We start from the raw sequence: 26540 nt of genomic DNA, 5'->3' as shown, positions 1-26540 counted from the left end.
CTTGTATCCCTATGATTCTCTCTTGTATGCAACAACAAAAACCCCACTTTGAGCTGAATTGTATCGTGCTTTACACAGTTTGTGATTCTGTTCCCCGTGCGTGGGGGCCGAGGTGGCAAGGAGTGCCAGTATGGGGAAGAAGCCGAAGGGTTCTGCCATGTTTTGGCTCCAAAAATTGATTGGTTACAGTACTTGCACAGGAAGCAGAAGATCCTGAACAAGTGCCCTAAGCAATCGGTGACTGGAGCTAAAAATACGCAAGAACGTTTCTTTTTCTCCTTTCCCTCACTAGTCAGACTTTTGCTGAGAAGAATTTTGTGATAAATACACACACATAGCTAGATACCTGCCTGGCCCCTATGTATCCTACTGCTCATGCTCAGTAATTATGTAGATGCTTACACTTTCATGTCTACACTGATTACCACACTGGGAATAGAATTGCAAACTGTGCATAAATGCTAAAATGCCACTTACGTGGGTGGAAAACTGCCAATAGGATATTTAAAGAGTAATAGAATTTGGCCTTATATCTATATAACTAAGTCTCTCTTACAACCTAATAGATATTGCGGAGTTAGTTATTTTATTTTCTTCCTTTTTCTTGTGGCTTCCTGTTTCTTTCTCTTGGGTACCTTCTAGAAGTGTGCTACATACCCTGAGGGGTATGTATACCCAAGTTCAAGTAATGTTCATGTACTGTGAATTCTTTAAGACTTTGGATCGTATTAAATCAAATATGTATTCAAAAATGATTTCTACTACTGTTCATTACCTTAGAATACAGAATATTTTTGTCAAACTACCCTGTAGAATTTCAATTTTAAATTTGCAGAGTATTGGATGAAAAACTGTCCCTTTTTTGTCAAACAAAAGCATCCAGGTGGCCTTCTGATGAGCATAAGAGCCGACAACCCTCAAGCAAGTTTTCACTTACGGGTTGACTTCTATTTTGCTTTGAAGTTTGGTGTAGATTGAGTTTCTCAAAAGCCGTTTGGTAAACTAAAAAGCGAAGAACACTGCCGGAGGATTTTCTTCTCAGTGTGCAGAAATACAGTTGACAGATTATCTGAGAAGAATAGTACGCTGACTGGAATGCAGGCACATTATATTCGCAATGGGAATTATTGAGGTTGTGTAACTTTGGTAAAAACATGTCAGGTTGTTTTTCTTCCAAAGTAGCTTGTACATTTTTGTCACAAGTACTGCTTTAGCCCATGTGTTATTTCATTTGTCCATGCACAATCTGCTGATATATGATTTTCTCCATTCTCACAGTTATACAAGGGGTCGACATTACATTATTGGGATTGAACAACCAGAGCTTTGCAAGACTGATGGAGCAGCGTCTCGCCCCACTGTTCATGATGTCCCATCAACAGGGAAGACGATTTAAACGTGCTACTACAGTGGGCAGCTACACTGTGCAGGTGGTCAAATATTAGCTGTATCCAGATACTATAAAAAAAGCCTTTGTCTTCATAGATTGATGTGAAAAACATTTAGATGGAATGAGTTTGGCCATCCTTACTTGTGAATATCAAAGCAGTAAATGAGTAATGTAGGTCATCACAAATGATTTCTGTTTAAGAAATCAGGCAGGTTATATATATTTTCATGTTTTCTCTTCTTTGGAAATTAACATTGGTTTATCTGCACTTGAAGGATATTTTCCCTTTTGTCTGCTATGTAATTTATTGTTACATGTAAACCTTAGCAGAAATAATCTAGTAGTTATTGGTAATTTAATGTTGGGAAGAGATATATTTTTCTATTTTCAAGGGTGAAAGGATAATTTGTCCTAGGTCTTCTGTCATATGAGCTAGGAAAAGCTGTATCTGACTTCTGCATTGTTCTGGGATTCTTTGCAATGCAGTCAGGGATTAGTTTTAAATAGCTTTGGTTTGAAAATTGGATGGTCACAAGCAGATGAGGTTTTGAGCCCTGAGTGTTTTTCTATTGATCTATCCAGGATACAGCCGTTGTGGACTGCCTTCTTTCTCTCGTTTGGTGGCATTTGTCACTTGGTATTCCCACAGGAGCACATTCTGTGTCTGCACAAAATTAGCCAGCTGCTCTAATGAAATGAAATCCAGTATTTTCTGTTTGCAATTTCAAAAGCCAAATTGTCAGTTTTTTTCTGTAGTTTCTCACCCCCTTACAAATGTCACTTACTGTAATATATAAACATTTTTTTTTCCATTCTGCATTTTAAAAATCTGTTCCACAGTTCTGGAATCGTAATGTGAAACAAGTTTTTAAAAGAAGGGAGGCTTTTTGTTAATGAAAGCATTTACATTTGCAGCATATCACATGAAAGCAGGCCACTTTTGAATCCATAACAACAAAACCGGCACCTCACACAGGCATTTCCTCTCTACTTTACATATGATCATAAATATTTTACATGTATCCACCTAATTCAAGAAAGAAAAACTGTCACACTTTCCAAGTCCACCATTGTAACAGAATGGAGTCAAGAGAGTATCATTCTTTTTATCTACCACTTAGGCTTGTGAGTAGATGTGCATGTTTGTTTCATATAGAAAAAGTCTATCAAAACATAGCTGTAAAATCAGAGATGTACCTCTTTCACTTAATTACAAAATTGCTTCTTCGTAGCCTAATAGATTTTATTTTTATAGTCGCTTCTTTCCTTGTTCTCACCATATCCTTTTCCTAATCTAGAATTTCCTGTTAGAAAGATGGGAACTTCAGTGACTGTTGTAGACTTGATGAACTTAATGTTGTATGAAGCATTGTAAAGACCTGTTTCCATGAGAAGTTTTATTTGGGGCCTATGCTGGTGTAAAAGTCCATTTATTTCAATGAGATTCCATGTAAACACAGAGGTCTGCATTCATGTAGCTTTTTGCAGGATCAGGATCTAAGAATGGTACAATATAAACACAGTTTCTTTGTCTTTCTCTTTTTGTTAGATGGTAAAAATGCAGCGTATTCCAGGTCCCAAGGAGCCTGCTGAACTGACTTACTATACTTTATACAATGGAAAACCGTTGCTGGGCACTGCAGCTGCCAAAATTCTGAGCACTGTTGATTCACAAAGGATGGCCTTGACATTAGGTTATGTCATCCAAGTACAAGCTGATCGTAAGAATCCTTTTTCCACCCGCTTTGATTCCTCTGTTTTAGTCATGCCTATTGTTATTTCTCAGAACTAATTTTCAAAATGCAGCGTTAACTATGGGGAATGCTCATTGACTTGTTTTTAGAGCCACCCTCATTTTAGTAATTGCTTAAATCAGGTAAATGTTTGCTATATAAAAATAATGAACCTTTAAAACATTTTAAAATAATGTTATTTTTTGGTTGAACGGCATCACTGTCAGCTGTACCTGTAGTTCTCTATAACTCTAGTTATAGCTGTCATATCACTTACATGAGACTGTGAAGCTGAACTTATCTCCCAAACTGACTAAAATTCCATAATGTCAAAACCTGAAAATTAATGAGCTCACACACATTAAAAGTAAATAGCTAGTTAACTATCTTGGCATAAATGAAAATGAAGGGCATAAAGCAGTTGAGCTATCCAGAGGTCCCTCAGATTTAATGTATATAAAGCAGCTGCAGAAATCCGAATACCAATAGAAAAAATTTCTTTAGAGACATGCACTTTCACCTGTCAGAGCTTTTTAAGTTGCATGACGCTGTTGATAATGGAAAGCAGGTAATTAATTAGGGAGATTGATCCAAGAGGTTAGTGTACTGAATGTTTTATTTTGTGTATGCAATTTCCAGTATGAAGGTACAATAAACTAATTCAGAAAAATGTAGAGGAAAAATGAAGTGTAATTATTCTTGCAAGGTAAAATGAAAGCTCCTTTTTTTTCTTAGCAGTTCCATTAGTGATTTGAAGGACATTAAGTTCATGTTCAGATTTAAAAAAAAACCACTGGTCCTTTTGGATCCCAGGGTAGATTTTGTTCTGCCTTCCTGGTGCAGTGTTTTGAATGCATGGTGGAGTTTTGAATTTTATATTGTATGGTAGATATGATTTTAAGTTTTTGACTAATTTAACCTTTCCATTTTGAATGCTGAGATATTTATCCCTTTGGAATCAAACCTATCCAATCAAACCTGGAGCACCCTCAGCACTTATCAACTTCTCTCTTTGGGCAATCTCTTCTTCCCCTTTTCTGCCATGCCTTGATGTATTTATCTTCTAGAAAAAGGGAGGCTTGCCCCAGGGCTCCCCAAGCCTGGTCTCACACTCCTGAGCTCAGACGACTGTACTCACTGCCTTAAGGGCTAATTACATGGGCTCTCCCTCCCCAGTACCCATGCCAATGCCTTGCAGATGTCGCACATGCTAATCAGATCATAACTACCCCTATAGGGTAAGAGCTTTTGTCTCTGTTCATTTTTACACCAAGCACCTCTGAGCTATAGCCCCCTCAGTCTCTGGCTGTGGCCTTCCTGGCCTTTGGTTCTTCTCCTTAGACCCTGGCCCCACTCCTAGGCCCCTTGAGACCCATAGGCTCTCCAGCCCTGCCAGTATCCATCTGTGGCTCTTCTAGGCTGTTGGTCCTCCCTGAGTCCTGGCCCCGCTCCTAGCTCAGTGAAGCCTACAGGCACCCTGGCCCTACCTACTCTATGAGCCCTCTGGCCCCCTGCTCTGGGCCCTCTGGCCCATACCTCCCTAGGCCAGCTGGGACCTCCTCACCTCCCTTTAGTAGTTTGTTCCACAAACCACCAGATGTTCCCCAGCCCAAAGGGTGCAGACCCACAGACATGCTTGGTGTGAGCCAGAATCACTCTCAGCAGCCTTTTCACACCAAGCACATCTGTGGGTCTGCAGCCTTTGGGCTGGGGAGCGTCTGGTGGTTTGTGGAATGGACTAAGGGGTGGTAAGGAGGTCCCAGCTGCTGCTCAGGAGCTCCATCCCTGTCAGCTACCTGGATGAGACTGCCGGCCTATCTCAGGCCCTGGGCTTATATATACCTTAAGCCCCGCCTCCCTTCAGTCAGGTGTTTTACCTGGCTGCCTGAGCTAGAGGCATCTCTCTTCTTAAAGTGACAGGCATGCTAGGCACCCTGTCACAAATCAGCCTTCCTATCTGCATGAATCAAGCACTTGGAACAGCTGCATAGCAAATTGATAGCAAAAGAGGAACTAATTGTAACAAATGATTAAAGATTGGCAATAAGCATGAGATTAAATCACAAAACAGGCTCAAATGGTACAGTAGTACCATAACCAGTGACTGCAATATGTCGCCTGGTCTGGTCCTGAGTTAGATGCTACTGAATGATTGATTTTTAAATTTTTTTCTGCTGAAAACACTAATTTTGATCCCTGTTTGCATAAATTATGTTAACTTAAATACAAATTATATTGTTCCCCATTAAAACATCTATAAATCGGAAAAATATACTGACTAGTTTTGGGTATGTTTCATATTTTCAAATAGATAGCTGCATATACTGCATGCTTGTACAGTTTTATAAGGCAGCCTCCCTCAGCTGTAGACTGCCATCCAAACTGAAATAAAGTTTCCATACAGCATGATATGACAAATGCACATAAAAAACATTTTTGGTTTTGGGTACCAAAAGGCAGAATCTCATTTACCTTTACACTAGCAAATGACATTTTCCTAGCTGCATAATTGCCATTTTGGCACTTACACAATATTTGCAATTTTATTTTACCTATGGTGTGGACACACGTACGTTCAGTAGGCTGTGCATGGGCTGGGATTCTGTATACACATACCTGAATATAAATCCCCATATTGTAGCCCAACAAAAACAGCGGTGGGGAAGGAGGATGCTGTGTCACTCACCCAGGAAATTCTCCAAACGTGTATCTCTCCAACTTCACAACACTACCCACCAGGCCATAGGTTAAGTATTATCCAGTTCTCTCTCTAGTCCTCCCTTTGAAGCTGAGCCACTGGCCCTTGCATTTAATATTCACCAGATAAAGAGCAAAGGTCCAGATTAGAATGTAGCCCCCACCCACTCTCTTACAGTGGTATCTGTCTCACTGAGCCACCATCTTCTGGCTTGCTTGCTTTCATCTCACTCCAGATCTCGCTCTCTTGGCTGCCCCAAGTGAGGGGAGAGGCTGCTTCAAAAGGAGGTCTGGGTAAGCGACTTTAAGTAGAATAGGATTGCAAACTATGCATAAGTGCCCCAAAAATGTCAGTTACGTGGCTAGGTAGAGTTGCCATTTGGGAGTGTAACATGAAGAAGACTCTACGCTAAAACTCTGAGATTAGATCATTTGACCAGAAGGAACAATCTGAATATTTTACAGTGGAAAGAAAATATTCCCATTGCTTCATTTTGGACATGAGTATTTATCTGTAATTGTAAGAAAGCTCTATAACAAGCACTTCACTCTTACATAGTATGATTTGTATTGTAATAAAGCAGCCCTGCTGTAACAGGTGCTGCACTTTGAGATAGAAAATACCTGACTTGAGGACCTTACAGTCTGAGTAGACATGACAAAAGGTAGGAAAAAACATGATTATTCTGAAGCCCGTGGTAATCAGTGGAAATAAGATCTGTTGATTTATGTGAGCATTGGGTCAGGTCTGAAGCACCTGATCCTAAATCACGCAGGAAGTCTGTGACAGAGATAATAGCAGAAACCAGATCTCTTGAGCCTCAGTCCTGTGTATTAAGCACACAATTGTCCTTTTTCTCTGTCCTCTTCAGAGAGATTTCAGAAATACCTACTCATCTTTCAGCAGTTAGGAACCTCTGCTACAAGTGTTTGTTATTCACTAGTGCCACTGTGGTAGCTGGTAATTAAAATGGGCATTGTTAGATAAAATTTGGCCCAAGCTAAAGCCTTTGCTTTTCAGAAAAAGGGCGGACCAAGACCTCTCCCTTAACTAGCTGTTACAGTGTTATTCATTTATTTACACAGGATCATTAAAGAGGGAACCTTTCTCAGAGAAGGGACACTTAACATTCAGGGATTATACTAGCCCTTAAAGATCCAATGAAGCATGCAGTTACTGTTAGCTTGAATGCAAAACATCACAGATCATATGACTCTGCTACTTCCTTGTACAACGTAATTAGCTCTGACTACAAAAGGAGTTGTGGGTCAGGCCCAAAACATGCTTTCAACTAGCTGTGAAGTAACTACTGTAGTTAGATGTCCAGTGTTGGAAAGAGCTCAGTGCCATCAACAGTCAGTCAAGCCAATGGAAGCTGAAAATGCTCTGCAGCTTCCAGAATCAGGTCCTGGTAGCTTGTATTAAATCAAAAAGAAAAATGGGGTAACTGTTGAGGAACTTCTCAGTGGCCATAGCATCTTTCTGAAATTCTCACTGATAGGAAAACAGCCTGGGAGTTGGAGCATACATGCTTTCCAGCCCTCTCGCTAGAGACCTACACAAGCTAGCTGTCCTGCTAGAAGGCACTAGAGAGCTGTTCACTGGGCCCCCTTCCCTTACGGGAGCTTTTTAATTGACTGCGTACCCTGTGCCCTGCCTGAGAAGGGGCAGGCTGCCAAGTGGCAATTGGCAGCTGCTGCTTTTTAGAGAGCAGCTGAGGGAGGTCTCCCTTATTCTGACAATCAGCTGATTTGTGGGAGGGGAGGGACCTCCTCCCATGGTACAAACCCTCCTAGTTCCCCCCACAGGAGAATAGTCCCCACTGCTTGCATACCTCTGGGCCAGCTTGGAGCAATGTAGGGAGAGGTGGGAGTGTTTCATTATGGCGGCAAGGCATGCGGCGCTCAGGCAGACTTTCAGCTGTAGCACAGCTATCCCCTATCCCACAAATGCTTCTCGGTGGAAAGGGAGGAGTTCACTGGGTGGGGGCTTTTCTCCTGTGGCAGGAACCTTCCCGGGGCTCTGGAACAGTTTTGCTGCAGGAGAACGGCTCCCCAACTTCTACTACTAGTCAGCTGATTGGCAGAACAGGGGATAGGGTTCCTACAGGGCTCCCTGACAGCTCACTCCTTCCTTTGGAGGAAGGGAGAGCAAGGGGCTGTAGGATACTGGGTGTATTCAACACCAGAGAGAAACAGTCATTCAATTTAGTGTGGGAAGGGAGAGGTCTACCTGGTTCACAGTGGTAGAACCTTCTTGGAAAAGAGCTATTTTTCTGCTGTGAGAAAGCCCTTGAATGAATGTATGATCTCTTTTTGTGCTGGGAAAAAGGCACAAATCTAGCACCTGTACATGGCCACTAGTGATATTTACACAGTTGTCTTTTCTACATCTGGAGCCAAAAGAATATAGAAATCATGGTAAGCTTTTCATAATCAAATAATTAAGGATGTAATATAGTGATTAGCATAAGCAATTCTGAAAGGAAATGAAATGAGAAAATGCAGCAAGTTATTTTAAGATACATACCAGGAGATTCATTCATATCAAATGGATTCAGAATCTTAGCAATATTGCCCTCCATATGAATGTGCACTAACAAATAGTTGAGGATGTGTATTAGGCCCTTTGCTATATGTTACGTATATTACACAGTTACCTGGTGAATTGCACAATTAATTAGGCTGGCTATACATCTAAATTAACTATGGTACCTTAAAAAAGTTCAGCCAGCTATAAAGTTATTGCTGGAAAATGTGTAATAATTTTATAGCCAGTTTCTATCTAGGTTTAATTTGCACGTGTAGCCTGTGCTCTGATGACTTGGAGACCTGTTTAGAGATTGGGGTTCCCAGCTGGTGGGGGTCCATGTGCATCCCAAAGCTTGGGAGCTCCCAGCTGATGCTGGCTTCCAGCCACAGGAGCATATGCCCCCACAGCTGGGACCCCATCAGCTGACAGGGCTCCCAGCCGTAGGAGCACCCCACACACCAATATGACTGGGAGATGCAGCTGCTGTGATCTCCCAGCTACAATGAGCTGACAGGGTTCCCAGCTGCAGGGGCACAGCTGCATGGCGTGCCCCCATGGCTAAGGGATTGCAGCAGTTGCAATCTCCCAGCTGTGGGGGGTGCCTGAGGCACATATGCAGCTGGGGTCCGTGTCAACTGAGGGGGCTCCCAACGGTGGGACATTGCTTTTTGTTGGAGCAGGGGGAGCCTGGGATCAGGCTTCCCCTTCACTGGTAATAAAGCATGATAGGGTCTGAGATGCAAGCCTACAGTCATGCCTCTTGCCTTGCATGTGTGGCATGGCAAGAGGCACAATTGTGTGGATTGCGCATTAGATCCCATTGTGTCTTTACTTGCACATATAGAGGGTCCCTTAGTGCTGTGATTTATATTCTGGTACAATTATCAATATGACTGGACATAACTCTTCCTGCCCCTACATTTTTACAAGAAATAATTAAAAAGACGTAATCCCTCTATGATACCAAAGAATCAGAAAAACACAACAGCAACACTAATAAGAAAAGAGCTCTTTTTCACAAGTGTTTGTTGCAAAACTCTTAATGAGCCTTTTTCTTAGTAGCTGTGAGTGGTCATAGCATCCTCATTATCAAAGGAACTTTGCCAATTTACAGCTTCTGTGAATCTGAACCAATAACTTTTATAGAAGCAGGACTGGGGTAAATGGGATAGATAGTATCTGTGTCTTGGCTTTTTATTTTAGGAAAATACCTATGGCAGAGATGTAACTAACAATTTTTTGGGCCAGACCAAAGACCCTGGAGAGGGGCAGGGTGTACTGAGCACAGGAGTCTTACTGGACTTATGCTGCTACTGCCACATCTTGGTCTCCTGGCACCATACTATGGCACAGGCCCTCTGGTAGTTACTACTTTGGTGCCCTTTCTAAATTGGTGCCCAGGGCTGGTGTGCTGCCCGCCCCACCTTTGCTATGCTACCAACCTGCCATATGTTGCATTTACCATGCCTTGCTTATACTGTGAAGAAGACATTTAAGTGCAACTGAGATCCTGGACTTGAGAGGAGAGCTAGTAATTTGTGATTTAAACAACTTGAAACTATTGATTGTGAAAGTCTGTTGATCCATTTTTTTTATTGTAAAAATCTAAGTCGATCATCATCACCATCCTTTCATGATAATTAGTACATGAAGGCTACTTTGGCTGTACCCTGCCAGTTCTAATACTGCTTTTACACAGGAAATGGTGATGGAGCACTGACTCTGATTTGTAATTTATTCAGCTGTGGTGAAAAATCCACCCAACAACTTGTGGATCATTGCGGCTGTGTTGGCTCCAATTGCCGTGGTTACAGTTATCATTATCATCATCACAGCAGTTCTGTGCAGGAAGAACAAGAACGACTTCAAGCCAGACACCATGATGAACCTGCCTCAAAGAGCTAAAGTATGTGTTTATGCAATGAGAAATGTCTTGATTTTGAGCACCCATTTCTTTTCTGAAGGTTTCATGTTTCAGTTCCTTTGCTAAATGCATCTGAAGAACATTTGTGAGTTTACAAGGGGGGTAGACTTGGAATAGGACTTTCTGTGCTATTGTAGAACTTTTGTTTCCTTTGGAGCAATATGACAGACCCATGCCCTGCCAGTTTTCCTTAGCTCCGCACCTCTTGAGACACCTCCTGTCACAGTAATCATGCTTCCATCCAAGAAGACGACAGAATTCTTCTTAGACCTTCTCCGAGTTCTCTCTAACCATCAAGAGTGTGCTATCAATTTGTTCATTGATGCAAGTTGTTCCCTCCCATAGGGCCGAGCAGGCTTCCTACATGGCATTTGCTGCTTCTGTAAATTGGGGAAGTAGAGAGAAATGGAAAATCAAACTTGGATTATTTTTTCCAAAGATACATTTTTCTTAAAGGCAACATCCTTAATTCTATGCATAGAACTTCTACAAAACAAGCCCTATTATCACTAATAGGACTTGAATAGCTAAAGTTCTGTGTCTGACAATAGTTGAGACTCTAGCCCTAAATTAGAGCTGTTCCAGCCAATTAGTGATTCAGAAAAGGTGACATTTCCCCCCCACCATTCTTTTCTTTTGCATTTTTGTACTTTTAATTGACTTGTAAATATAGCTTCTAGTGTTGAGACAATTTGCTTCTCTTAAGAAGCCATATAAATTAAAGGGACTTTGTCATGGCAGATAAATTCCCAATTTAAATCTCTCTCTACAAGTATATATTCTGCTTTAAAATCTCCACAATGGGAAGGCAACTAAATCACCAAGTAGGCTACATCATTATTCAAATTTCAGCTCTTAGGGTGGGCAAACCACTGTCCTCCCCCAGGGCACTGACAAACCACCAAAAACAAAGTCTGGACTGATAAGGTTTTGTGGGGGATAATGAGTATGTATGTATACCATTCTACCCCTTCACTCTCCTTCCTGGCTTCACTGGTCTGGGTTAGCAAGGAACTGAAATGATAAAATCACTGCTTTCTTTCTGAGTAATACAGACAGTGTGAGTTCAGTGAATTGCATCTACAAGGACTGCTCTGAAAAACATAGATGGAAAGGAAAGTAGAGAAAAAGCATAATGCGTGTGTGTGCCTCCCTTCTTCATCTGGGAACATCCTGTGTTTATTTTTGGTGTGTGGCATAGTTTAGGAGTGGAAATTTTATGCAAGTCTGGTCAAAACAATGACATCAGTATTGCACTCCTATATCTTTGTCTATCCTGTACAACCAAACCATAAATGGGACTTAACACCAAAAATAAAAAGTTACAGATATAGGGAAAAACAAATCCCAGTGCAGTAAGTTGATATAAGATTGAAGGGCTTTATAATGCAAGCATAGCTCTTGGTTGCCAGTGAGCATATCCTGTTCCCTCCCCTGAAGATGATCTGGTTTCCCCACAGAGGTGGTGGGGGTAAGGAGGGCAAGGCTTGTTGCCCTCACTGGTTGCTGGAGGTTGCTTCTCTGCTGCAGCTGCTTCTAGCTGATGTCCATGTGGCATCAGCTGGAAACAAGTATCTCTGCTTTGGAGGTGGGTAAAGTACCAAAAGGCTGGGATGTCTGTACACCCCCATAGCATTGTATTTTTGTTATGCTACAAAGTGCTGCAAGTGAACGGCTGTTCATAACCCAAGAAGACCAATTTCTTTTTGCCCTGACTTACCAGAGCTATTATTGTTGCTGAACCATTAAGTGTAAAGATGGGCACTACAGATGGTTGAGTGTGACGCATCTAAACCATATTTAAATTGAATATTTAAATTGATTAGCTACCAATGTGCCTGAAATCACTTGATACCTTCAGATGTTCTTGGACAGAAAGCTGCTCTGAAAATTAAATTGCATTAGATGGATATTTTCAGTTTAAAATGCAGCTTTAAAATTTCTTTTCCTGTATAGTTGATCTTTCAATTTGGCTTATCAGGGTTTTGGTACCCTTTGGATGTTCTCTGAATTGTTGGAAACAGAGGAAATTCAAACTGTGTGGAAAGCCCTCTTTGTCTTTGGTATCAGCTGTTTTTGTTTTTTAGTGGTGCCATTTTATGTGCTGTGATTTCAAAAGTCTTGTATCAAGGGAAACCAGCAGCCTGAACCTGCCTATTCATTGCTGCAGTCTTACTGCTGCTGTGAACAGAGGGGTACTGCAGTTCTTCACATAGAAGAGCTGCCTACTACATCATTTCTCAGAATTCTTCTTGTGTGAATGGAATTAAATTAATGAACAAAGCATAAAGGGGTAATGAAATCTTTAGCATTAAATAGCATTCTATAGATTGCAATATGATATGGAAACAGGGTTGTTGCTTGTGCATGGGAATAGAGGAAACAACCCTTTTGTGGTAACATACTGATGGCTGAATAAATAAAGTTAGAAAACATTAGCTGCTTATAAATAGTGTAGTTTATAGTATCTTTCTTGAGTGTAGTGTTAAATTCTTTTGCCATTCACAATTGATTTAACAGCCAGCAGCATTTGTGCTGGGCATCAGAGAAAAGGTATTGTTACCATTTGTTTTGTCTGACTTTACCAGATCAAAAATAAAAAAGTACAGACTGATGTATGTGAGATTTTTCTGTATCAGCAAGTAAATGAACTGAGGGAAAAGTGTTTTAATAATCTTTAAATGCTGTATTTGTTCTGGGTTTTTTGGCAGATGTTAAGTTTGTTTTCGTTCGTTCCTTCAATCATTCATTCATTCATTTGTTTTGCTTCTCTTGCTTTCTAATTTATATCATTCTTTTAAAAGCTGATAATCTTATTTTCTAATCTGTCACTTTTTCTTTCTTCTAAAACAACAAGAAAGAATAAGATAGCAGGTAAATAGAGATAAAAGCCACAGTCTGAGTCAAATGCTGCAGGCCACGAGATAAAAAAAATACCATTCATTTATGAGACCAACATATAAAGAAAAATAACAAACCAGAATAGGAATATGTATGGTGATTGTGTTTTAATATTTTCAGCTTTTACATCACCATGCCAAATCCCAGTTACAGTGCATACTCTTCTTTTTACCCTCATCCAGCCAATATAAGAAATGGTCTGAGTAATGATATTAAAATATCATTTCAAAACTATCCACCAAATCCCACTTATTGCAGAAATGTGGGGTTACAGATATGTTTTCCTCCAGTGCTGAGTAAATCATCATCATGAATTATTGTTGTAGTGTTGCCAGTTCCCTTCAGGGTGGTAAGGCCGTCTAGTTATGGTGCCTTTCACGTGTCAGAGTTCCTGGATTAAATGCTCTTTAGTACAGTATATCAGCTAACAAGAATCATTTTTCTAGCTCTTCCTTTTACACAGTTTTATTTGATGTTGGGATAAGTAGCACCTCAAAAAATAATCATCGGAATCTGAGAGATCAGGGTTACACATTTCTATACTTCTGTTAAGATATTTGTGCTCTTTGATTCTTGCTTTTTCCATAAGATAGAAGTGTATTTGTAGTGTATCTATACAATTTCAGTGCGTCAGATGAGAAAAGTGCTGTTATATATCAGTCTTGTAACAATTTTCTGTCTTATTGCCCCATTCATTGATTGTGTAGGCTAGCAATTAACCTATGTAAGTGAAGACTTTGAACCCTTAATTTTAGTCAGAATTTCAGAGTCTGTGGTGGCTTATGGTATTATGGCATTCTCTAGCAGTCCTTTGCATGGCTTGCCTTGTCTGTCTTTTCCTCTCTTCATAAGGCTAATTTAATGACTGCTTCTGTGGTACTTTTCCTTCACTATGAAGGGGAAACATTCAGCTCCCTTCAGGGGAGAGACATCATTGTGGTTTGCCAGCAGGGCTTTTTCATGGCAAACTGGCATTTCTCTAATATGTTGTAATATGTTGAAAGGCTCACTGCTGTAATTTGCTAAGACTTTGTTGACCCAATTTAATGCTAGTCCATTTACTACCTCTTTAATATATTTCCACTGAAGTTGCTTCTCAAATGGATGCCAACTTTCTTTGTCAGGTTAAAGGAAATTTCAGAGTAGTGTTAAGTAGGAGGCTTAAAATGTGAGACAGGTCCCCTTATGCAGAAATAGGGACTTTTAAGGACATTACATAATTTTTCAGACTGAGATACCTATAAAGCTATCAGCCTCTCTTGTATCTGTTTTATAGCCACAAGGGACAGAAATGGAGCAAATGTGTATAAAAAACAGAAGGTACTGTGAATATCTCACTGTTTTGACCCATCTGTGAAGTTTAAAACTAGGTGGATTTTTTCCAGTACACCTAAAATATTTGTTAACTTCTTAAGAGCCTGAAGGAATCTTTTTCAAGTGCTATTTTTATACTTTTGATATGTTACTAGAATGTTACATGGCATGTGTTGGAAAAGTGAAAAACACCAGCATTTTACTTTATAGCATTTTGTCATTAGCCACATCAGAATCTCATTATTGTTATATATGAAAGACTCTTTTCATAGAGCCAGCTAGGATTTTTGTGATTAACCAATAGCAAATGCCATTTCTCCCCAAAATTAAAATTTTCCAGATTAAAATTTTGATTTTGCCAAAAAATTAGCCATCAAGCAAGAAAATTGAAATGGCAGCTGCCTTCCTAGATAGAACTTGTCATTTTCACTTTCTCTCTACAGAGGTTTCCAGGGACGCAGCCAGGGGGCTGAAGCTGGGCAGTAGAGAAGGATGGGAAGACAAAAAGGACTTCTGTTTTCCTTTTGTGGGAGGGATTTTCATTTTCTAGCCAACTTCCCTCCCTCTCCTCTCCTTCCCTCCCACCCCCTGAATTTCCACCCTTCTCTTCTCTTTTCTTTTTCCTTTTCCTATGCAAGTCTGAGTTATCATGGGGGGGGTGTTAACTAAAAACAGGGACAATTTTGTATCCATTAATCAATGTTTAGCAACATGTTGAACAAAAGCTTGATGACCATACTGTATCACTGTCGGCTAACTGTATTACAATGATGGCTACAACTTTTCACCATGATGCACATAATTAGAGAAGTTAATAGGTAATAACAAAAAATCTTATACTAATATATGATGCTTGTTGGAATACCATTTTTCTTCTTCTCTGCAGCCTGTGCAAGGCTTTGACTATGCCAAGCAACATTTAGGTCAGCAGGGAGCTGAAGATGAGGTTTTGCCTGTAACTCAGGAGACTGTAGTGCTACCACTTCCAGTTAGAGATGCACCTGCCTCTCAGGAAAGAGAAATTACTCAAGATGGAAGCACCATTAAAACTGCCAAGTCCAATGAAACAAGGAAAAGGTACGCAGTGGCCAATTTCAGCTGAGGGATGGAGTGGGCTGGATGCTGCTGGCAGCAGATAAAACCACAATGAGTTTGGCACCCATGCAATGCCTATAGCATTTTGTTTCTTTACAAAAGTGCTTGGCCTTTACTAATGTTATTCAGCATGTAGGATTGCTAAAGAGAGTAGGATAATAACTGGAGATTTAGCAGACTTTATAACTCAGAAGAGATGAATGGGAAGCTGCCAACATGAGTGCTAGTGCTGTGCTACAGATCTGAACTTTAATGGCATTCAAAATCTAGGCCTATATCTGGAGTTTACAAATGAACTATGGGGAAGATCCTCAGTGGGTGTGAACCATCAAAACTCCATTGATTGTGACCCATTGATTGTGACTACCAACTGAGGATCTACCTCTTATAGCCTTATTAAGGACTGAATAAAGGACCAAAACTAAAGCTCTCCCTAAATTATGTTGTTGATAGCATGTCTCAGAATCCAGAGTACATATAACAACAGTGTTATGAACATGTATAAGAAGCACTCAAAAGTGCCGAAGTGCCTATAGTAAGAATTAGTTGTTTCTAATATTATTCACTGTAATGGAACAGGATTATTTGAATTCATTTTATAGTTGAGAAATGTAAGCCTTTTTTCTTGTTCTTAAAAGTTTGATAATAAAGGAAGTAAAGCAAAAGTAAATCTAGTATTTTAGCAGTGAGAATACAGTTAATGTCAGTTTCACTGCAGTTATAATAGCCATATCTTTGGGAATCTGATTAACTAAAGAAAGGTTATTTTGGTTTGGGTAGGGAAATTTTCTAGGAAACTAAATCTTTTGAGTTAATTCATCTTATACACTTACCAGTGCATACCACTCTTCAGAGGAATGGAAATTCTAGAAAACTTCATTATTAAACTGAATTTTCTGAGTGTTTACTGACATGTTGATTTTGGTAATTCTGTGTGTTACTCATGTCAGATAATCCATTATATAAGAGGCTATTGAGAGATGGTATAAATTGGTAAACAGAAGAAACTCGTTAAGAAATCCTGTCTTAGTTCCTAAGATCAGTTTGTTTCTCTAAAATCTTGCTCCCAGCTTTTAGTGTGAGTCATGTGTGCTGTATGCTATAAATCAATGTATCACAGATCATAAGAATCAGATTATCTAGTTTATATGAACTGAATAATACTTGTCCTTTTCAATGTTTTCTGTTGCATGATAAAGTGCCAAATGGGAGATTAGCATTGTAACAGCTGAAGGTGCTTGCCCTCCTGAACGATAAGCATTTCCAGGAACTATTCTTTAAAGAATTTTTCAAGACTCTTTGATTACTGACTTATGTCAGACAGATACACAGACAGAATATAATTCTCTCCATTGACTCTACAAAAAGTGATCCAAACACTTCAACATTTTGGATATGCAAAATCTTGTAATTAATCCTTGCATTCCTAGACAAATATTGATTGGCAGACTAGATACCTATTCAGGGAATCACTGGAAAGCAGTTTCTATGTAGACTGAGTATTGCAAATATATTGCAGTACTCAATGAGAGTTGCATCTTCTCTGCTACAGGTAGTTTCACTAACATCAGGATTACTTGTATTAGTAAAGTGAGTGGGATTAGGCTCTTTGCACTATTATCTAATAGGTGATGGGAGAAGGTTTGCAACAGACTTTTCATGAAGTGATTCATATTATATACTTTATCATTTTTAAAATCCATAATAAATAGATATGCATGATGCTTTTAAAAGAGGAGCACTTAGAAGCTCTGTGGAAGCAACAGCCATTTTATAGGGATACAGCTGCTGTTTGTTTCACTGGAAGCTGTCCCTATCAGGAGCCAAGCAGTTATTAGCCGGTGTGAAATGAATCACTAACCATCATGGCAAGGATTCTATAGGGGTTAAAATTGCATCCAGCAACATTAATTCACAATGCAATTTCCACAAGGAAAGCCACTGGGTAAGTTGAGCAGTGGCTGGGCACCTGCTTCATTCTTTTCTTCCCAGATAGATAAAACATAATGACATAGCTTTTGTGTGAATTAATTATAAAAGGGCTTCTGTTGAACTCCAAAAGCAATAAGGCACTGAGGTAGCACTGTTTGCCCCACACCTGATACTTTCTTCAGTTTGGTAGCATTAAGTATCCTCTTCTCCTGCCTCAGCTGGGGCAGTCTGACCTCCCCCCCCAGGCACGTTATACATAGACAATGAGACTTTAGAAGGTTGCCCTGTGCCTCAGGACATGTCTGTCTCAATGCTGCCTATGGATTTAAAGCTACTTTTTGTGGCGGTGATAGAATTTAATTAAATTACTTACTGTGCAGCCATACTTTGGAAAGTATTTGTCAGTAAAATCTTGTTAGATATGTTTTAGCCAAACAGCAAGTCAGACAAATACTTGACTGGAATGATTTAAGCAGGGATGACCCTATCTTGAGCAGGGGGATGGACTGGATGACCTCCCGAGGTCCCTGCCAGTCCTGTTTTTCTGTGAATCTACCCTTTGAGTTTCCTTTTGATGACCATTGCTGCAGCATTCTGGCTAATAGTAGACTGCCATATGGGTTAGACTGGTGGTACGATAGGCTTATTTCATTCCTCTTGTTTCCAACTGTGAAACTGGCTACTCTGTGGTAACTCCCCCTTGCTGTATTAACATTTAGTTAAACATTTTTTTTTTACTGTGGCCTATTCACTAGCTGTTAAATTGAGCTAGTGATGCATGGTACCTAGCCTACCCAAAAAGAAATTAGGAACCTGTCCTGAATATTTTTGCCCAGAGGAACACAAGAGTTCCTACCCATGCTCTCTGTAGGAAGACTGTCCCTTTCTCAACATATCTGACCACCATCCCACTTCCATACTTGTAGCCATAGTAGTTGGAGGACACTGAGCAAAGCATACAATGACAAGGAGGACGACCATTCACAGCAAGGGAGTCTCAGCAAAAACTGGCACTGGCTAAACATTATAGTGTATAGAGGGAGAAAAGACAGTGTAAGTGAGCGGGTGAGTGTAAGTTCTGCCTGACAAAATAATCAAAAGCAGATACAGACTAAGTAGTGGGGAAAGGCTTGGAGTGTATTTGCTTAGCTATATACTTGAAAAACTGGCATAAAAGCAAAGGTCATCTTTTATTTGACCTGCTTAACAGATGTTAAATTAATAATAGTGGTTTTTTGCCCTTTGCAGCATTTCCCTTGTGTCACTGTGGGTTTGTGCGAGAGAAATAATCAGTCCTGGTTTCACTGAAATCCTCTTCAAGGCTGAACCTACATTAAAAAAAAATTAAAACATTAAATATTGTAGTTGCATCCCTGCTTTCATTGTGTTGCTGTTGTGCAGCTTATTTCCTGTCTCCTTTCTGTACAAAATCCGACTTGCAAAGCCAGTGATGCAAACTGTGCAGATGAAATAACCTTGAAATGAGGTTTATACAGAAGAAACTTACAGTCTTCCTTGTTGCTATGGTTACTTACAGCAGGTCGCCTAGTCAGAATGGTTCTGTCATCACCAACGAATCAGGAAAGCCCAGCTCAGGCAGAAGCTCTCCACAGAAAGTAATGGCACAGCAGAAAGTGACAAAAGATGAGGGAAGAAAAAGAAATGGTGAGAAGTGTTTCCTAATGAAAGGTCTACTGTATGCCTGCAGCTACTCCCACAGAGATACCCATGTTGAAACCCTCCTCCTCCTTTATGTCCTACATTTACTAATCTTTTATGCATTTATTCTTCAATGCTCCTTCTTTTCCCCACTTTTCTGCCTTCCGTGCTATAATAAGCTGTACTGTCATGAAACTCCACATAGAACAGTATGTTATTTATTCCATGTTATTAGCCTTTGCAACTGTTCACAGATTTTAGCAGCCACATAATGCCATGAGACACATGGCTTCTTAACATGTGAAACTAGGCTTGCAGTTTTCCTGTATAGGACCCTAGGACATACGTTTTCATTGCTGTTGCCTCTCATCTGGCCTAGATCTGATGAGATGGATTTACCAGGTAAAAACTGTTGAAAAGATGTGATGGTGGCAGTGCTTCCGATCTCTATTACCCTTCACCCTTTTGTCTTCTCTTTGCTAACGCCCTTAATGACAGCTCTTGCCCTTGCGCTAAGGGGTGTGATGCTGCACTCAACTTTGTTTCCAAATCCTTTGTTGATGATATCAGCTTTAGGATTTAAGATGTACAAGATGCATCTAAGGAATATTGGACTCTCTCTTCTTGTTTTTCTTTGCTTGTTACTTTGCTAATTTCTCTTGAGGTTTAGCCCTGGTTTTGTGGACATATTTCATGTGAAGCCAGACTCTAAATGAGACGTAACGTGACCTCCTCGGATTTTGTCGGCAGCGCGCAAATATAAATCTTTCTTTAATAAGACGTTGCAGGATTGGAAAGGGAGGTTGAGGGACACAGAAAATCTCAATACAAAACTATTTCCATCCCTACTTCAGTAAATCACCTCTGTAGCCTCTGTGGAACTTTCTCATTGTCCATATGGCAATTCCCATGGTGATCATCATAATCTGATAAAGTATTGTGATGTGGCTTGCAAAGTTCGTGTGTTTTAGCAAGAACATAATATAATAAATAGACCCAAATGCATAGTAGAATAGGCAATGTCATCCTGTACAGCAAAAATTACATTATATTTTTAAATTTTGTCTGCAGTTCCCCTGCATTTACTACCTGTTCGTGCATTCTGTGAGAAATATGGGATAGATATAATTGAGTTGTTCTCTTTTAAAATGGTTTTCCTGTGTATTATACATTTATGGCAAGAACACCTTTTCTATGTGTTGCACATTTGTGTTGTTTGTATTTGTCTATTGAAAAAATATGATTTCTTACTAGAAAGAGACCCAGTCCTGCAATGACAGCTATTGTGGTGCACTGCTGTGGCTATAGGTTGCTCCACTAAAACCAATAAGGACCTTAGCTTTTAGGATCTAGGCCTAAATTTTCACAGGTCACATTAAACAAGTTATGCTAATTACACATAACAGCCTGCTTTTAAAGTTATTGCTTTGTTCATACTCATTCAAATATTGCTTGCTTTATGAGACAAAAACATTTGGGATTTTGAGAGTTCAATACTGTACTTTCAGAGTGTGATTATTTCTTCTTCTCAGAAAACATTAAACCAGATAATACACTTTCATTTAATGTTAATTTAATTTACCTAGTCAAAATGTTTTAGTGCGGGTGTTATTATCACTTTGTTTTTGTTTCTTTTTCTTTAACTTATAGGTTTTAAATCCTCAAAGAAAATTGGTAAGAACTTTTGGTTCCTTGATAAACATTTGACTAACCCTTAATGTGATTTCTTCTGATCAGAGCTTTCCTATATCTCCAGCACATGCGTAGTGGCTGTTTATTGGCCTTTTATTTAAAATCTCCCTTTTAGTGTAATTTTAGCTTCATCCTGATTTGCAAGCAGTGACTGTATGCTTCCCTAACTATGCTGGGAAACTAATAGCTGCAGTATTCTCTTGTGTATTTGACATCCTCTTTTTCCTGTCCTCTGCAGAAAGACCAAGATGTTATATTGATGTTAGGGGAATTTGAACAGAGCCAAAGGAAAGGAAACCTCCCCATTAATTAAAGCAGCAAAGGTGCTAATTTGTGCTCACTGTAATAGTGCGCACAAATAAGCACCTTTGCTGCTGCATTGTGCACTACATTGTGCAGCTAGAGAGAGATTGCTGAAGCTATCCTTGTTTGCTCATCCCTACTCCACCATTAGGAGGCTGTTGGCAACAGTGGATCAGTTGCCCTGTAGCTGCCCTGACAACTCTCTTGGCAAAGGGAAACCCCATGGTATTCAGCCCTTCCTCCCTCTGGATGGGTTTCTGAAATTCTGTCCTATCATGTTCTGGTATCAAACTACTTCCATTGTGTTTCTTAGCTTAGGGTGTCTGTAACGAGAGAAAGGGCAGGGTGTGCATAAGTAAAATGCTTAGCTAATGGGGAGTCACAGATCCGGCATGGAGATACTGGGCCTCTCCCTTACTGAGATGTCTGTGTAGAGTATCTTACTAAAATGTCTTCCCACTTAGCCTCCTGAGAGGGAGGGTTCCTACCCAAAAATGTTTTGGTTATATTATGCTAAATGTGTTTTATCATTGCCATTAAAAAATCAATTCATGATTGAATTCCTTGGGTAAGGTTTATATCTAATTCCCAATTCTGTGATTTCAGATAGTGCTGTCATCTGTAGTAGTTTCTATTGTGGAGCTTTATCTTTATCCAGGGTAATTAGCATAACTAGAATGTGTTACCATTTGTTCTTCCAATTTAACAAAGGGGCTATTTTTCTTTTAGCTGTTTGTCTGAAACTGCTCCAGCTATATAGCATGATTGTAGCTTGACACCTCTAATATGCATGTTAGGAAAAAGAACAGCATATTTTTTTCCTCTGAAAATCAGCATCTGAAAATTGGACTGAATCCCTGGCTAAGTCACATGATTGATTTGGGGACTCCAAGTTAGATTGGCTCATTAGTTGCCATAGTTACAAACCAATTTTAGATTCTATTCCTCACTGACATTTAGTTATACAGGAAAATGACAGTCTTGGGTGTTAACTCAATAGATAAACTACATGGTTTCTATCAATACCCACCCCAAAGTCATGCCTACAGCTTCTCAGCAGTGAGGGCAAATGAACAGCAAACATGAAACCAGGGTAGCCAGATAGTCATGAATGAAGAAACTGATATTATGGAGGCCTCTTTAGCTGAGGCTGTTTTGAGATTTTTTTACAGAAGATAAAACTAAATGATTAAACTCAACTCTTCATAAGCCAATGGAACTTCTTAATCATTCCTTTAGTAAAAGATCTATTCATTTTTGCTGAATAAAGTGTTCCCTCTTCATCAGGTTTTGAACTGTCTTTTCTTTTTCATAGGGTGTCTCTACACATGCATTTACACTGGCTTAAATTTATTGTGCAGGAAGTTACGGCATAGTAAGTGGGAATAGGCCGGCATGTACAAACAGACAGCCTGAGGCAAGATGTAGTCCCAGGTCAGAACAGCCTGCCATGTTCCCATGTGGCCACTGGGGGGAGCTCCAGCCTCTGGCCCAGGGGCAGGCAATTCTTTTGGGCAGAGGGCTGGTTAACAAGCTGTTGGAGGCTGCAAAGGTACTCCGTACCTTGACAGTTGTCCCGCCCCCTTATCACCATATTGGAACTAGAAGTCCCTCCCCCTAACCCCTGACCTTTGCCACCAGAAGTCCCTCTCTTTGCCCCCCAGAAATACCCTTTTTCAGAGGGTGGTTGCCATCTTAGAACCAGCAGAAAACAAGTCATACATTAGAAGTCAAACACCTACTATAACATATTTTAATTTTATTACAAAAAAGATTTGTCATGATTTGCGTTTGTGTACTGTAAATAGAAGGGATTGCATAATAACTAAAAAATAGTCTCACTCATTGTGTTGAGAGCTGTGGCATGTGTGTACGGTGGGCTGTGTGGGGGGGCATAGGGTATGTTGGGGTGTGTATATGTCAGTGGGGCCTGTGGGGGCAGGGTGTGTGTATGTGAGATTTGTGGGGTGCGGCCCCCCCACTCTTCCATATGGCACACAGTCCCTGCTGCCAGCAAGAGCAGCAGGTGGGGGGGGGGCTTAGGGAGCTTGTGCCTGGCACAGGCACTGGTATCCAGTGGGGTGCAGCTCTGGGCAGTGCTGTGCAGGCGTGAGGAACAGAGCCTGCCAGGCCTCCTCCATCACAGGGGCTTCATGCCAAGCACCTGCAGCTCCCGCACTACCACAGGGGAGGCCTCGTTGGACTCCACAGGGGAGTAGTGGACAGGGCTCTCTCCGCTCTGGGTAGAGTCAGGGGACCTGCATAGCATGGGGCAGGGGAGGCAGTGGACTCCACCACGGGGCTTTCCCTGCTGCGAGTCCAGGAGCTGCAGGCATGCTGCAGTAGAGGTGGCAGCAGGAACAAGCTGGGAGCCACGGTGCTGAGTTGGCTCCTGCTGCATTCTGTGATTCCAGTGTTGCAGCCAAGAACCAAGTGGCATGGCACTGCATGGCCAGGCATGTCCCAGCAGAGCGCTGTTCCTGCCTGCAATGCTGGGATCAAAGAATGCAGCAGGAGCCAGCCTGGCCCCGTGGGTCCCAGCTTGCTCCTGCCCTGCCACCAGCCCTGACCCCTGAGGCCTTGTGCTGACACTTTTCCCCTCTGTACTGGCTCCTGCTGCCACTTTTACACCCCCCCCACGCTGGCCCCTTCTGCCACCCGCCCCTGCACTGGCCCCCGCTGCCACTCCCCCTCATGCTGGCCCCCGCTACCATTCCCCCCCTGTGTGCTGGCTCCCGCTGCCACTCCCCACCCTGTGCTGGTCCCTGCTTCCACTTCCGCCTCCCCCTCACCAGCCCCTGCTGAGACTTTCGCCCTGTGCCGGCCCCCATTTCCACTTTTGCCCCTGTGCTGATCCTGCTGCCACTCCCTTCTCCTGTGCCGGCCCTTGCTGCCACGCCCCCCCATGTCTGCTGCTCCCCACTGGCAGCTGCAGCACCATGCAGTTCCAGCTGCAGGGCTGGGACCATGGGACACAGCTGGAGCACCACATGACTGCCAGCTGGGAACCTCATGGTGCCGGTTGGGTCATGTTGCACCAGTGATCCTCTCCTCCCTCCACCCATTCTTATGTGAATTTCTGTCTCCAGTAGAGGGAGGAGAGAAGCAGGCCCAGGGTCCTAGGCTAGAGGCTTCTGCTAAGGCAGCTTCTGGCAGGGGGTGGGAGTGGGGGAGGAACGGGGCTGGTGGGTCTTGCTACTGCTGCCACTGGCTCCTGCCAGCAGCTTCCCCCTGGGTCCTACTGCTCCTGTCTCCTGTCACCTTTGACAGGCAGCCAAGGGGCAGATAAATATTAATTTTTAATTCTTTTCTAGGAGCCCCGCAGACCAGATAGAATGGCCTGGCAGGCCAGATCTGGCCCACGGGTCATATTTTGCCCACCCCTGCTCTGACCCCATGGCTGCCAGCCTTTGGGACTAACTTTAGTCCTAAGTTGAAGCCAGGCTCAGGCCACCTCCCTAGTGGTTGGTCAGACCCAGCAGGGAGGTCCCCTGGGTTACTGTGCAGTAATGCGTCTACATATGTGTTACCGTGCAGTAACTAGTTGGGCATAAATTTGATACCTGCATTATGCAAGTCAGTGTAAGCTGCCACATTTACTGTGCAGTACAGGCATGCAGTTGTAGACATGTGCCCATACTGTGTAGTAATTTTAGTTACTGCACAGTAAGTGCACGTGTGGATGTGCTCACATTTTTTGCGTTCCTTTAACTTATGCAAATATTGCACAGGCTTCAGATTTCATTCAGCAAGTCATGTGTACAATTTATTTGACAAAATTTGGTTACTGGGACTGGAAATAACTGTTAAAAGTGTTTGCTATAATTTGTCAGGAGACTTAAGACAAGTGCCCCAATACATTTTTTGAGGAAAATGGAAGGGATAGATCTTTGGAAGTGAATCAGCTAATGGGACCATTGGCAAAAATGGGAATAAAGCTATATGAAAGAGTACAGAAGAAAAGGGGAATGGTAGAGTTTTCTTGCCTTCTTTACTAGAGGAATCTGCCATACTGCATGGGGGAGCAAATCCTTATATTTGTAGCCTGATCACAAGTACTGCAGCACCTATGGTTCTCTAAAGCCTACTTCTTCACCAACTAGTCATAAATAAGGCTGCCTAGACAATATTTCCTAACTTTGAAGTGCTCAGCTAAACAGTTTGTGCTCTTAGGGCATGTTGGGCAAGTGAGGCATTATGTCTAATTTAAGTTGGGGGTTGCTAAAAAACTGCAAATGCAAATTAAAAGAACATATTCTACCATATGAGATCATATGATACATGCACACCTAACAGGGAGAAAATCTTTGGGAAATCAGCACAGTCACTTCATCTGATTTCTGTGTTCCTTGTACATGTCCTCCCCCTCCATGTCTTTGTCTCAGGTTCCTCCTAATCTCATCTCAGGTTCCAGCTTCACATCTTCACTGTCTGTTTCACTAGTTCTAGCCACAGTCTATCCCTCAGAGCCCTTGTCCAAACCTCTTCTTTCTCCTCTTTCTATCAGTTCAGGCTTTTGTCAATTCCTTAGTCAAGTCAGAAAGTTTCCTCCATAGTGCTGCCTGGACTGTGGCAGGGGAGGTTGCAAAACACAAGGCAGGTAATATCATAGGCTGCTTACAGATGTGAACCCCTTCCCCTCGCCCCCAAAACTCACTTTAAGCTTGGATTGCCTACGAACAAGCACAGCACATGCCCAGAAGAGACCTTGTGTTAGTTTGACTCCACTTGCCCACCAACTATATAGGTCACGTGATTCAGCAGGGCTTTCTGATGCCTTTATTGTTTGAATCAGCTATTAGATAAAAGCATCAAAAAGCCCTGCTGAAGTACCCGATCTACACGGATGCTGGTGAGCCTGGTCAGACTAATGTGCTGCTTCTTCCAGCATAGTGCTGGGGTTCTATTTTCCATGTCTGTTCTCTATTTTCCATGCCTGTTCTCTATTTTCCAAGCCTCAGTTCTCTGTTCATACCTTACTGGGTGGGATGTTTGGCTTAGAACTTCTCAACTCACTCTTGAACTGCTAGCTGATGTCTCACAAATGGAAATATTCATGGGCTACTGTGACAAAGATAGATGCCATTGGCTCTTTGAGCATGTTGCCCCTGAACAGTCACCAAAAGAACTGTGTGTGCGTTAAAATCCCACAGGCCCTTCTAATTTGGGTTCAGATGTTTGACTCTGTAAGTTTGGGGATACTTGTATAGGCCCAGTAGGCTTTATGTTTCTGAAAGGTTCCTAAAACCCATCAGTTGCTGAGGGCTACATAGCACATATGTGTATATGCAGAGGCATTTACTTTCGTGAATAACCTTTCTTTATTCGTCTTGGACACCTGAACCATTATAGCTGCTATAAGGGGTG

At 41.4% G+C, this 26540-nt stretch overlaps 1 protein-coding gene across 1 annotated transcript in view; it reads left to right on the top strand.

Annotated features, from left to right (window-relative positions):
- Window positions 1-26540, top strand: part of KIAA1549L (KIAA1549 like) — a gene marked incomplete at its 5' end in the record, with an annotated part of 277300 nt that overhangs the window by 168220 nt on the left and 82540 nt on the right. The window contains 6 exons of the mRNA XM_019551019.1: window positions 1279-1430; window positions 2940-3111; window positions 10096-10259; window positions 15379-15569; window positions 19057-19184; window positions 20829-20852. Of these exons, the coding sequence (XP_019406564.1) occupies window positions 1279-1430; window positions 2940-3111; window positions 10096-10259; window positions 15379-15569; window positions 19057-19184; window positions 20829-20852 (831 nt within the window). The remainder of the gene's footprint in view (window positions 1-1278; window positions 1431-2939; window positions 3112-10095; window positions 10260-15378; window positions 15570-19056; window positions 19185-20828; window positions 20853-26540) is intronic.

This window comes from Crocodylus porosus, unplaced genomic scaffold (genome assembly GCF_001723895.1).
Source record: "Crocodylus porosus isolate Cpor-Errol unplaced genomic scaffold, CroPor_comp1, whole genome shotgun sequence".
NCBI classification, from domain to species: Eukaryota; Metazoa; Chordata; order Crocodylia; family Crocodylidae; genus Crocodylus; species Crocodylus porosus.
This window is presented reverse-complemented; position numbering and strand designations above follow the sequence as displayed.